The sequence below is a fragment of the Megachile rotundata genome, chromosome 11 (genome assembly GCF_050947335.1).
Source record: "Megachile rotundata isolate GNS110a chromosome 11, iyMegRotu1, whole genome shotgun sequence".
Classification (NCBI taxonomy): Eukaryota; Metazoa; Arthropoda; class Insecta; order Hymenoptera; family Megachilidae; genus Megachile; species Megachile rotundata.
This window is the reverse complement of record NC_134993.1, coordinates 14,777,576-14,790,718: the sequence shown is the minus strand read 5'-3', so window position 1 is coordinate 14,790,718 and position 13,143 is coordinate 14,777,576. Positions and strand designations below refer to the sequence as shown.

Here is a 13,143-nt window from a genome sequence, read left to right as displayed (position 1 = left end):
TCTACAAATCACTCTACAATCCTATGAAATTGCACTGGAAACTTTACTCAACTGTTTTGGTCTCTAACTCCATTTTTTTATTATACTTTCACTGTAAAATTTGTTGCCTCTAAATTGCCATAATTCTCTAAAGTGTCTCCTCAATGCATCCCTCTTTTACGAAGAGAATCGTCAAACAATTTAAAATGTGAAACAATATAAAATGTGAAACAATATAAAATTTGAAACAGTATAAAATGTGAAACAATATAAAATGTGAAACAATATAAAATTTGAAACAATATAAAATTTGAAACAGTATAAAATTTGAAACAGTATAAAATGTGAAACAACCACCCTATAAAACACCAGATAAAAGAAATTTTACCATCTAAAAATTATTTGCCGAAAGAATTCATTGAACTAAAATTGAATTTGCCAGCGTCGCCATGAATGCCAAGCACGACGAAATTAATTTCACGAGCGTCGCGACGGAACGAAAAAAAAGCCCGCGTCGCATTAGGTCACGCCTCTGTGCCAGTCGATTGGTTCACCACCTCGCCAATCGTGTCACGTGTTACGTCAAAGGGGTTGCGAGACGTGGTAGGGGTAAACGAACACACATGAGGCAGCAACGTGTGCACGATGTGGGGAACCCTGCACGTTTCGATCGGTGGAAAGTACCAGAAATTCGAACCAGTGTTCTATGTTTATGGCTGAGTCTTCTGTTTAAATTGCAATGACTCTTGTTACTGTAAATGATCATTCTTTTTATAATAATTCTTGTTGCATTTCTTGTTGCATTTCTTGTTGCATTTCTTGTTACAAATTCGAGGTAAAGAAATGAATTGTATAATTCTTGTTATAACAATTCTTGCTACAATTCTTGTTGCATTTCTTGTTGCATTTCTTGTTACAAATTCGAGGTAAAGAAATTAATTGTATAATTCTTGTTATAACAATTCTTGCTACAATTCTTGTTGCATTTCTTGTTGCATTTCTTGTTACAAATTCGAGGTAAAGAAATGAATTGTATAATTCTTGTTATAACAATTCTTGCTACAATTCTTGTTGCATTTCTTGTTGCATTTCTTGTTACAAATACGAGGCGAAGAAATTAAAAGTAACGCAACATGGAAACCGAAGAAGATATCGATAAAACTTTGTTAAAGCGTTGCTAAAGAAACTTGCGGTGTAGCGTGTAAACAGTTTGAAGTTTGATAGCAACCACTATGTCGTGTCAGAAGAAAAGTTTCAACTGGAAGTTCAGAGAATATGAACGACATCGTTTGAAGGTAAATCTGTGATCAATAAAATAAAGAGACGAAGAGTGAAGTCGGTTGGTTTAGATTGAATGAATGAAGTGAATGTTTGAGTTAAATGAATGAAATAAATGTTTAAGCTGAATGAGTGAAATAAATATTTAAATTGAATGAGTGAAATAAATATTTAAATTGAATGATTGAAATAAATATCTGAGCTCAATATATGAAATAAATATTTGAGTTAAATGATTGAAATAAATATCTGAGCTCAATATATGAAATAAATATTTGAGTTAAATGACTGAAATAAATATCTAAGCTAAACGAATAAACTGAATGTTCAAGCTAAATAAATGAAATGACTATTTTAGCTAAATGAATGAAATAAATATTTAAACTAAATGAAAGGAATGACTCTTTGAAGCTAAATGAAAAATAATAATAATGTTAAACAGGTGAAAGAAGCAACATGTGCTATCGACGTGAATCCGCCTCAAGATAGACCTCACGTAGTCTTCAACGCGAAGGGCTTGCAGTTGGAGAGAGAAAAACAAGACCGAATCATGAGAGACAATTTCATTCTCCTAAAAAAGCTGCGCGATATTATGCACCGGAAAAGGGTGGTTGAAGGGAGCCACAGATTAAAGTGGGACGAGTCTCGATGCATCAGAACTCGCTAATACTAATCATTTCTTCACTTTGGAACTCTTTACATGGAAGCTTTTTATGTGTACATTTGTACTTTTTCAAATAAATGAAGGATAAAGTTCCAAACTTCAAGTTTAAGTTTCTTGATCCAGTTGTTATTTTACTTCTTTAGACAAATTATTAAAAGTACGAGACAGGAAGTTTAATTTTTTTAACCTAGATAATGTCTCACCCCTTTAGTCAAGTTATAGAAAGTAAGACAAGGTTGTTACTAAAAGTACAAGACAATAAGTTGAATTTTTCTAACCTAGATAATGTCTCATCCCTTTAGTCAAGCTATCAAAAGTAATAAAAAGTTGCTATTTAAACTATCAGACAATAATTTTCTAACCTAGCTAATGTTTCACTCCCTTTAATCAATCTACCAAAAATACTCCAAACTTGCTACTAAAAGTAGAAGTCAATAATTTTCAATTTTCTAACCTAGCTAATGTCTCACCCCCTTAATCAGTCTACCAAAAATACTCCAAACTTGCTACTAAAAGTAGAAGTCAATAATTTTCAATTTTCTAACCTAGCTAATGTCTCATCCCCTCTAATCAATCTACCAAAAGTACTCCAAACTTGCTACCAAAAATCCAAAACTATAATTTTTAATTTCCTAATTTACCTAATCTCTCACCCCTTTAATCAAGCTACCAAAGTACTCCAAACTTCATAAACAATATCCTAACTACCAACTACCCTAAACAATAATTTCTAATTTCCTAACCTACCCAGTCTCTCCATTTCCTACCCTACTCCTCCAATCAACCTACAAAACTACCACAAATTTGCTTCCAACTCCACAAAGTATCATTCTAGAAAATAAAGTTCAATGGAAGAAGCGCAAGAGTACGAAGAACAAGAGGGTGAAGACAGATACCCCACCCCAAAATCCTCCTCCATCCTCGAAGACACCACAAGAGCCCTATCCTTCGAAGAAGCCGGAGAGTGTCTTCACACCCTAGGAAAATGCGACTCTGGGCTAGGTTACGCTTATTTAGGACTGAACGCTTCTAATAAAGGCTTGACAGACATACAGGTGATACCCAAGTTCAAATACGTGCTCTACGTGGATGTTTCTGGGAATAGATTAACTACGGAGGCGTTGAGGGTTCTTACTTGCATGACGTACCTTCTGATGATTCGCGCTGATAAGAATGTTTTGGACTCTGCGGAGCTGGACCCCATGCCTTATTTACAGGTTTGTTATATTGTTAATAGGAATAAGGTTTAGGTACAATTTAGGGACTAGTTTATAGTCTGTCAGTGTAGTTGGACTTCAAAGAAATTAAACTTGAAGAATATCTATGAATTAATAGAGTATTCATTTTGTGATAGGTGTTCAGAAGCTGTAGGACTCTACAGTAATGTCAGCCTTGAGGAGTATCTATGAGTTAATAGAGTATTCATTCAGTGATAGGTGTTCAGAAGCTGTAGGACTCTACAGTAATGTCAGCCTTGAGGAGTATCTATGAGTTAATGCAGTATTCATTTTGTGATAGGTGTTCAGAAGCTGTAGGACTCTTCAGTAACATCAACCTTGAAGAGTATCTATGAATTAATACAGTATTCATTTAGTGATAGGTGTTCAGAAGCTGTAGGACTCTACAGTAATGTCAGCCTTGAGGAGTATCTATGAATTAATGCAGTATTCATTTTGTGATAGGTGTTCAAAAGCTGTAGGACTCTTCAGTAACATCAACCTTGAGGAGTATCTATGAGTTAATACAGTATTCATTTTGTGATAGGTGTTCAGAAGCTGTAGGACTCTTCAGTAACATCAACCTTGAGGAGTATCTATGAGTTAATGCAGTATTCATTTTGTGATAGGTGTTCAGAAGCTGTAGGACTCTTCAGTAACATCAACCTTGAGGAGTATCTATGAATTAATAGAGTATTCATTTTGTGATAGGTGTTCAGAAGCTGTAGGACTCTTCAGTAACATCAACCTTGAGGAGTATCTATGAATTAATAGAGTATTCATTTTGTGATAGGTGTTCAGAAGCTGTAGGACTCTTCAGTAACATCAACCTTGAGGAGTATCTATGAATTAATAGAGTATTCATTTTGTGATAGGTGTTCAGAAGCTGTAGGACTCTTCAGTAACATCAACCTTGAGGAGTATCTATGAGTTAATGCAGTATTCATTTTGTGATAGGTGCTCACAAGCTGTAAGACACTTCAATAAAGTAAACCTTGAGGAGTATCTATGAATTATCAGAGTATTTATTTTGCAATAGGTGTTCAGAAACTGTGGGACACTTCAGTGACATCAACCTTGAGGAGTATCTATGAATTAATTCAGTATTTACTTTGCAACAGGTCCTCACACTAATAACCTTGTAGAAGAACACTGCAGCGAATATTCTACCATCACAATATAACTTGAAGAGTATCCCTAACTTAACACAGTATCCATCTTCCTACAGGAGCTCACCCCGAACTACAAGCAGAACTTAAATGAAATAAACCTTGAAAACTACCCCTAACACAGTATCTATCTTCCCACAGGTGCTGACACTGAAGACCAAGCAGAGCTTAAATAAAATTAACCTTGAATACCACCCCTAACACAGTAATTACTTTGCAATAGGTGTAATAACCTTACAGGAGAAGATTGCAAATAATATTCTTCCCTCCCAATATAACTCGAGGAGTATCCCTAACTTAACACAGTATCCATCTTCCTACAGGAGCTCACTCCGAACTACAAGCAGAACTTAAATGAAATAAACCTTGAAAACTACCCCTAACACAGTATCTATCTTCCCACAGGTGCTGACACTGAAGACCAAGCAAAATTTAAATAAAATTAACCTTGAAAACTACCCCTAACACAGTATCTATTTTCCCACAGGTGCTGACGCTGAAGACCAAGCAGAGCTTAAATAAAATTAACCTTGAATACTACCCCTAACACAGTAATTACTTTGCAATAGGTGCAATAACCTTGCAGGAGAAGATTGCAAAAAATATTCTTCCCTCCCAATATAACTCGAGGAGTATCCCTAACTTAACACAGTATCCATCTTCCTACAGGAGCTCACCCCGAACTACAAGCAGAACTTAAATGAAATAAACCCTGAAAACTACCCCTAACACAGTATCTATCTTCCCACAGGTGCTGACACTGAGGACCAAGCAAAATTTAAATAAAATTAACCTTGAAAACTACCCCTAACACACTATTTACTTTGCAATAGGTGTAATAACCTTGCAGAAGAACAAATATTATTGCAACAAATATTCCACCACACTGATATTAAAGAGTATCATACTGAACGTGAAGAGTATTCAGTTAACACGCTATCCATCTTCCCACAGGTGCTGACTCTAAAGAACAACAAACTAACATCCACCCTCGGCATCTCCCACAATCTCCTCGAATGCCTCGAACTCAACTACAACAACATAGAAGAAGTCACCCTAAACCCCTACGACCTTACAAACCTAAAAACCCTCGAGCTTCGAGGAAACATACTAACAACCACCAACGGTATATTCTTCCCAGGATTGACTCACTTGTACCTAGCAGAGAATCAGATAGAGAAATTAGAAGGTCTAGAAATACTCATTAATCTGAAGATTTTACATCTGAGAAGTAATAAACTGGTGAATTTGGATGGGTTTGATTCAAGATGTGCGAAGCTCAGTTATGTGAATTTGAGGAACAATGAATTGACGAAGTTATCGGAGCTGGAGAAGTTGAGTTGCTTACCGGCGCTGGAGATTTTGGTTGTTTTGGAGAATCCTGCGGTGGGGGATCCTGGGGAGGAGGAGAGTACGTATAGAAATATTGTGCTGGCGATGCTGCCGAATTTGAGGAGGATTGATAAGGATCCGGTGGACTATCGGGAGCAGAGGGATGCTAGGGAGTTTAGGGCGCAGATGATTCGGGATGGGACCACGTTTGGTGATATGGATTTGAGTGTACCGATAGATTGATGGGAGACTGTTGAAATGTGTGTCTGCTATGGTTTCTGTCGATGGAAAATTAAATTTGATGTTCTGTGTAATTTTTCTGGACTTAGCTCTCCTTATGTTCCTGTAATTTTAAATTATAGCAATTATATAGAGTACAGTAATTGCATGCAAACTAATTAACATAGACAGCTACAACTACCTTAAAAACAAAATTTCTGAATTTCTTCTCAAAATTTATACTTGAGCGCATTTGCTGCAAAAGGTATAGCTAGCGACATCTAGCGTTGAATACAGAAAATACCGAAACACAAAATGACAATTATCCGCAAAATTAAAAATTTTTTCGCAGTGTTCATGCTTGCAAATTGTTCTATAGCCTCAATAATAATAGAAAAACAACTTTTGATTAAACTGTAAGCGTTAGAAACGAAAATGAAAAAAAGTAGCATTTCATGGACCTAAAAAAGTCTAGCCATCTAGCGGTGAAAGGTGGGAACTAATGGAACTAAAATTCCCTTATATCGATAATGAAATTTTTGCATTTATCGACATTTGTAATTTACTAATATCGTTAAAATTAATTAGTCATGTATTTCTAAGCATATTATGGTAATTTCAGTTAAAAAAGTCGATATTTAATACATAAGTATGAAATCGATGGGGCAATTCGGAAAAGTACTACTAGCGCCATCTAGCGGTAGGAATCGGGAACTAATTTTCGAGTAACAGGAGCGCAGAATAGTGAAAGAGGTATGCGGAGTAAGAGGTAGCTCCCGCGCAAACTAGTGCGCATGCGCGGTGACAGGTGTACCGCGCAGCCACGCGCATGCGCAGTAGCGGCGTCACCTTGTATATGCAATAATTATATATGCAAAAATCGTTAATTACTCATTTTGTAGCCACAATTTATGAACTTTTATGATTAAAGAATGTTCTGTGATCCTTTAGCTGCTTTCTCATATACTATTTGTTCAGATTTGTGTAGAGAGTAATTAGTTATTAATGATTTTTGTGTCACATGTCGGCACGGTGCGCGGTATACATGCGCTAATTAAAATCGTTAATTACGCGTTTCCTAGGTATAATTTATGTACTTTTATGATTGAAGAATGAAGAGTGATCCCATAGCTACTTTCTCATGTCATACTTGTTCGGATTATTGCTTCCAGTAATTAGTTATTAATTAATTTTCCACCGGATGTCGGCTTGTCATATGAGCTAATACGGAATAATTAATTACGCGTTTTCTAATTACATTTTATGCACTTTTATGATTGGAGAATGGTCAATAATTGCATAGCTAATTTCTCACGTCATATTTGTTCAGATTTTAATCGTAGTTAATTAGTTATTAATACTGACTGCGACTGAAATTGTAGTGCACTAAATACGTGCATAATCCTAACAAATATGGTACAGGAGATTAGCTAAGGACTCACTGATCATTATTCAATCATAAAAGTTCATAGAATGTCTTTACAAAGCGAGTAATTAATTTTTCTTAATTAGCTGTCGTGTACTAAATGACACGGCCGACTAGCAATTGAAAATTCATTAATAACTAATTACAGGGAACAATAATGTGGACAAATATGATATAGGAAAGTTGCTAAGAGACCACTCTTTATTCTTTAATCATAAACGTGCATAAATTATGCTCAGGAAATGTGTAATTAATAATTTTAATTAGCGCATGTATACCGTATGATGCGCCGACTTGCGGTACAAAATTCATTAATAACTAATTACTGCGACCACGAATCTGAACAAATAGTATACGAGAATGTAGCTAAAGGATCACTGTACATTCTTTAATCGTAAAAGTTCATAAATTGTGCCCAGAAAATGAGTAATTAACGATTTTTGCATATATAATTATTGCATATACAAGGTGACGCCGCTACTGCGCATGCGCGTGGCTGCGCGGTACACCTGTTACTGCGCATGCGCACTGGTTTGCGCGGGAGCTACCTCTTACTCCGCATACCTCTTTTACTATTCTGCGCTCCTGTTACTTGAAATTTAGTTCCTGATTCCTACCGCTAGATGGCGCTAGTAGTACTTTTCCGAATTGCCCCATCGATTTCATACTTATGTATTGAATATCGACTTTTTTTACTGAAATGACCATAATATGCTTAGAAATACATGACTAATTAATTTTTAAGCGTTTTAATGATATTGGTAAATTACAAATATCGATAAATGCAAGATTTTTATTAAAGATATAATGAAAATTTAGTTCCATTAGTTCCCACCTTTCACCGCTAGATGGCTAGACTTTTTTAGGTCCATGAAATGCTACTTTTTTTCATTTTCCTTTCTAATGCTTCCAGCTTAATAAAAAGTTGTTTTCCTATTATAATTGAGGTTACAGAACAATTTGCAAGCGTGAAAACTGCAAAAAAATTTATAATTTTGCTAAAAATCGTAATTTTGTGTTTCCTTAATTTTGTCGTTCACCGCTAAATGGCACTAGGTGTATCTTTTTCAGAAAACGCGCTGTATATTTGAAATGTTGCAATTATTTCAGATTTATTATGTCTATAACTTATGATTTATGATGCGTGTTATGTTCCTAGTTCATTAATTAGAAACTTGAACAACTTACCGTTGTTGTAGGCTTCTTTTTCCGCGTTTATGCAAATATTTACAGCAAAATAAATTAACCTGAAAATAAATAAGCGCAACGCAAAATTGTAGGTCTAATAAAGACTCCCAGTTCTCGTGGTGAACGTTTTATTCAATTACAATAATAATCGCCGTTGTCGCTGTAAACGATGATGAATAATAATAACAGTCGTGATTCGTAATAATCTATAATTATGATAACCGATAAAATAGAATAACAACTGCGATGATAATAGTTAACGCTTTACAGTTTTCATTGGTGATTACAATGATCTCGATAACAATAATGAACAGCAACACTCGAACGGACAATCAAAGCGTTTGCGATTTAACAATAATTAAATAATACGATCGCGAGAAACGATGGGTTTTCTTTATACATATGATTTATGCGTATTAATGTGTATGTATATACAGGGTGTAAAGAAAATAAGTTATTTAATTTTGACATTTTGCTTTCGCAGAACTTCCACTATACATAAACCTTTTTTCCCAACTGGTAACAAATTCATACAGTAAGCCACCACATCTGCACCTTCTCACTCATGCGTTACATTTACAAGCTTTTAGATTTCACTATAAACAAAACAATATAGAATATCTTACAACGTATAACAATTACACTACGCATAGTTTCACAAATACATATTTAACGCAGTATTTCCCTTCCGGAAAGTTTTACATACTCCAAACTTGTTACAATGATTTATAACATGAGGCGCACCTTTACAAACCACAGATGTTCACAATCTAGTTATAATCTCTACGTTTACCAATATCAAACTTCTAACGTTAGTCAAACAGAAATGAAATAAGATACAAAACTTTGAGCAGAGAAATTTTACAACTTACTTAACCTAACCTAATCAATCTTATATTAACAAAATTCATAGCAAGTATAACATTTCTGAGAGAGTATCATATAGATATAAATTGAGAGGGCACAAACGCTGACCCACTGTACATCAACATAAACAGCTGTTAAATACAAGACTATCTCTGTGAATTTCCTTCACACCCTATACGTGTTCCGCTTCGTTCGTGTACATGTTTTCGTGTAACAATTTCATCGGTGCTTCGTTCCACGACGGTGAACGTATTAATCGACGCGCTAATTAACGACGCGTCTATTCTCCCAAACCATTTTCGTGTATTCGTGTCTCTAAGGTGTACGAAATCGACTGCAAAAAGGACGACCTATGAAATGCGTATGAACGGGCATGTTGCTTATGTACAGAGTGTTCTTTTGAAACGTTACGAGTACAGTTACGCCTTGCTTTACAATTAGCGCTCGAATTGATTTCACGTCACGCTTCGACGATCCTCGTCTCGCGAATCTTCTCCGATTACGAGGCTATAAAATACAGAGAACCAAAAACGCTCAACGAAAACCAACTCAGAAAGCAACTCTTACAAAATTGTAACGCAGGAAGTGTTAATCATTTACAGACTCGTAATCTTTCCATTAAGTTTCTACTGATTTGAAAGGAAGCCTCTGTCCTTTTAGATTCGCAAAGATCGACGCGCGTCACACCCACGGTCGATCGAGAGAAAAAGCAATGTGAACGTGCGAAAGCTGAACAGGTTATAGTCCGTGTCCGTTGGCTCTTTCTCTCCTTATCTCTCGTTGAAAAAATAAATCTTTGCTAGATTAATCTGTCGCGGTGACTTTTGAAACTGTGTCCGGTTTCTTTCTACTTCAGACACCTACTAACTTTGCGCTTTAGGCTTCCTTTGGGCAAATTGAGAAGAAAGAACCTTTTTGCCATATTTATCTTTACTTTAGGATCTCCCTGGCTCTCCCTGTCTCTCCCTGGATCTCCCTGGTCTCCCACAAACACTAACAGGTTCTTTCTCCCAAATTCACCCCTGTCGCAATGTAACATACCATTTAAAACAAATTATAAGCCTACAATTACAGTTTGTGCCTGTTATACATAATCGCTGACTTTGATCTCAAAGGAAGCCTAAACGCACGAATCTATTCTCTCTAGTTCGAATTACATCTACGGTCTATCGCGACTGGTTGGTTTCCCTTTCTTGACAATCAGTTATCGATTTCAGATTCAATATTTCGTGTGTGAGACATCGGTCTCTGTCAAATTTGACTTACAATCTGTATTCGCAGTTTTTCGGAAATGGAACTGAAACAAGTTTCCTTACAATCGAGCCTCGACGCTTTCGATGAATTCAAAATCGATTTTTACGATGCCACTTGTTGCAAGGGATGATTACATGCTCGAGGGGAAAGAGACTTTTAATTTAAGCGATTGGCACCGGGGTTAAATTTGGAAATTGCGAACATCGTGTGGGAGAAATTTTTATGTAATTCTCTTGTTCCACGCTGACAATTACAATGAAATTTTTCATATAAATAACCACCACCATTTTCCATTCATAGCCTAATTTTCTCCCTGTTTACTTTGTTCATGAACCAGTATTCAGTGGAAATTGAAAGCAGCGTAATTAAGCAACGTTACGGTCACGGTTTCCACAGAAAAAACGGTAGAACCAGTTTTTGCCGCTTTCCCGCTTTGCATAATCAGAAAGAGTCGAATCGATTGAAAATAAAGTTCCCGCACGATGCAATTATTGAAATAAGTTTAAACATTTTCTCTTTCCCCTCGTTCCTGTTTAAAGCTGCAAAAGGCATTGTCGGATATGTGGGCTGAGATCTTTAAATCGCTGCTGCGTAATCGTTTTACAAAAATATCATCTGCTTTCGCGTCCCAGTTTTTCGGAGTTTCCTTTTTCTCTAGTCCGTTTCTGGAACGATGTGAATGGTTTTTAGAAAAGGTCGCTTTGAAAACACAGGAAGAGACACTAGCACGTTTTTTCTTTTTAAGTAGAAAGCATCTATTGTTTTGTCCTCGGTTCATTTTAAAATTTGTGCAATCGTCTTGCATCAGCAACGATTCTGTTTTTTATTTTCTATTACTTCCTCTTTCTGTTTGTTTGGCACGTTTATCAGGGTCCAGGTTGCTGTTCGAGAACATGGCACACCGATGATTACGATTTTCAAAATAGAAATTAATTCGTACCGAATGAGTTATGTCGGTCGTTCGAAATAGCCATTCTTAGATTACAATCGTGTGGAAAGTCTCGTCGTTCGGTATTGAAATATTCTCGAGTTTGATTACATTTTAATAAGTTAGATAGCGTCCTATGTACAAATATCCGAGTGCCAGAATTCTCAAAACTGAGATTCCAAATCCTATCTTCTCGATCGGCCACCGGTGTTATCTAACAGTAATTCTTCGACCGATCCTTCGAAACTCGATCAATAGCTACGTCAAAAATATTTATCGAACTCTATTCTTCGCGCACTGGCGAAGCTCGAGTCCGATTAGTAGTTTGCAATTCCACTACGATAGTCGATAATATTATATAATATATGTGTGTGTGTATATAATATACTTTGTTAAGCCTCAACAATTCCCGTAATAAGTCTATGTTAATCGCTGTGGTTCGTTCAGGACTTTCGTCGACTCTATCGATGTTTCTCGATGAAGCTGCGTGGAAAAATAGATGCTTTTTCTTTTTTTTCTCAGCTGATTACTCTGTCGTTTGTTACATTTTGATATTGACATTTTTTTACGACATTCACCTTTGTTCTAACGACACTATTCGTCTAGTTGTACATTTAACCTTCCTTCTTACGAATTAAGTGGATGACGTGGCAGTTCGTGTTTTACGATTCGTTGAAAGAACGTTCGATTAAACCGTGGAATCTGAAAAACAAGCTCCTCCGCAAAAATCTGAAAGCGCGAGAGCTGCATCCGTGGACCGATCGGAACTACCTACGTCATGGTGATGCCATTAAACGACCCGCCAAAAAAGTGGATCAACGAAAGTCCTGATCGACGTAGCCAGGATCGCCGATAACGCATTAGTCAACAGTGTTCGCGTCTCGCAAGATGGCGTGGCCCATGTGCTCGAGTGTCTCTTCGAGGAGTTCATGGGTATCCACAAAACAAAAACAAAGTGTCATCCGATGATCCCAAAATGGCACCCACGTCTTCTCCGAAGAAGTCCGAGTATTTAGTACACGAAACAATCCCTAGTTTGGCACAACTTCCTGTCACACTACAAGTGTCTCTCCTTAACAATTTCTTTTCCCTCGTGTCAACTCTTCGGCAACGAGGACTTCGTTGCAGCGTTTCACGTTATCAATGTTTCTTTTTGGATTTTTCTTGATAGTTCCCACCACCAAGGCCAGGTTCGTTCAGCACCTGACGAAGAGCTCGACCGAGTCGGCGATGTTAATGCCGACGGTACTCCAAGCGAGTCAGAGGTCGAGCTCTGGTCATTTTGGGCTACGGTGGCTCCGGCTCGGAGGTGGGAGATTCCTGCTACGCTTCCAGGAAAATCAGAGCCGTCGGTTTCGGCTCGAGGTTGCTCTTCTTCGCTTCGACCACCAGGAACTCGATCTCGTTGCGATCGCGTCTCGCGAACGATTCCGCGATCAGTCTCGCCACCTCCTGATGATGCAGTCCTGCAAAACGAGAAACTGTTTTAGAAGCAGTCGGGACAGGTAGAAAGCATCTGTGCAAAGACTACGAAAGCGAAAACTACTTAACGTTGAAATGAATTTATAATTGCAGATGGAGGATTTCTCCTCGCTGACGATAACTTTCATCGCGTTTCTAGT

At 37.0% G+C, this 13,143-nt stretch overlaps 3 protein-coding genes across 12 annotated transcripts in view; 2 read left to right on the top strand and 1 right to left on the bottom strand.

The window, feature by feature from the left end:
- Window positions 1-968: 968 nt before the first annotated feature.
- LOC105663544 (uncharacterized protein CFAP97D2-like) lies at window positions 969-2,024 on the top strand. Its single transcript, XM_012293105.2, has 2 exons — window positions 969-1,274; window positions 1,700-2,024. The coding sequence occupies exons 1-2, from the start codon at window positions 1,212-1,214 to the stop codon at window positions 1,922-1,924; spliced, it is 288 nt and encodes a 95-aa protein (XP_012148495.2). The 5' UTR covers window positions 969-1,211; the 3' UTR covers window positions 1,925-2,024.
- Window positions 2,001-5,953, top strand: LOC100881590 (leucine-rich repeat-containing protein 23). Of its 3 annotated transcripts, none has more exons than XM_076537060.1 (3): window positions 2,001-2,078; window positions 2,757-3,138; window positions 5,262-5,953. In XM_076537060.1, exons 2-3 carry the CDS (start codon window positions 2,770-2,772, stop codon window positions 5,880-5,882), a joined length of 990 nt encoding a protein of 329 aa, XP_076393175.1. In that variant the 5' UTR covers window positions 2,001-2,078; window positions 2,757-2,769; the 3' UTR covers window positions 5,883-5,953. The 3 variants fall into 3 exon arrangements, with proteins under 3 accessions (XP_076393175.1, XP_076393174.1, XP_003699983.2); XM_076537059.1 differs by having other exon boundaries at window positions 2,034-2,156; XM_003699935.2 differs by lacking the exon at window positions 2,001-2,078 and having other exon boundaries at window positions 2,508-3,138.
- Window positions 5,954-8,583: 2,630 nt separating this feature from the next.
- dysc (whirlin protein dyschronic) overlaps window positions 8,584-13,143 on the bottom strand; it is a 62,733-nt gene continuing 58,173 nt past the window's right edge. For all 8 annotated transcript variants that reach the window (XM_012293185.2, XM_012293221.2, XM_076537206.1 and 5 more), the window contains one exon: window positions 8,584-12,987. In XM_012293185.2, coding sequence (XP_012148575.2) covers window positions 12,845-12,987 — 143 coding nt within the window. In that variant the 3' untranslated portion in view covers window positions 8,584-12,844. The remainder of the gene's footprint in view (window positions 12,988-13,143) is intronic.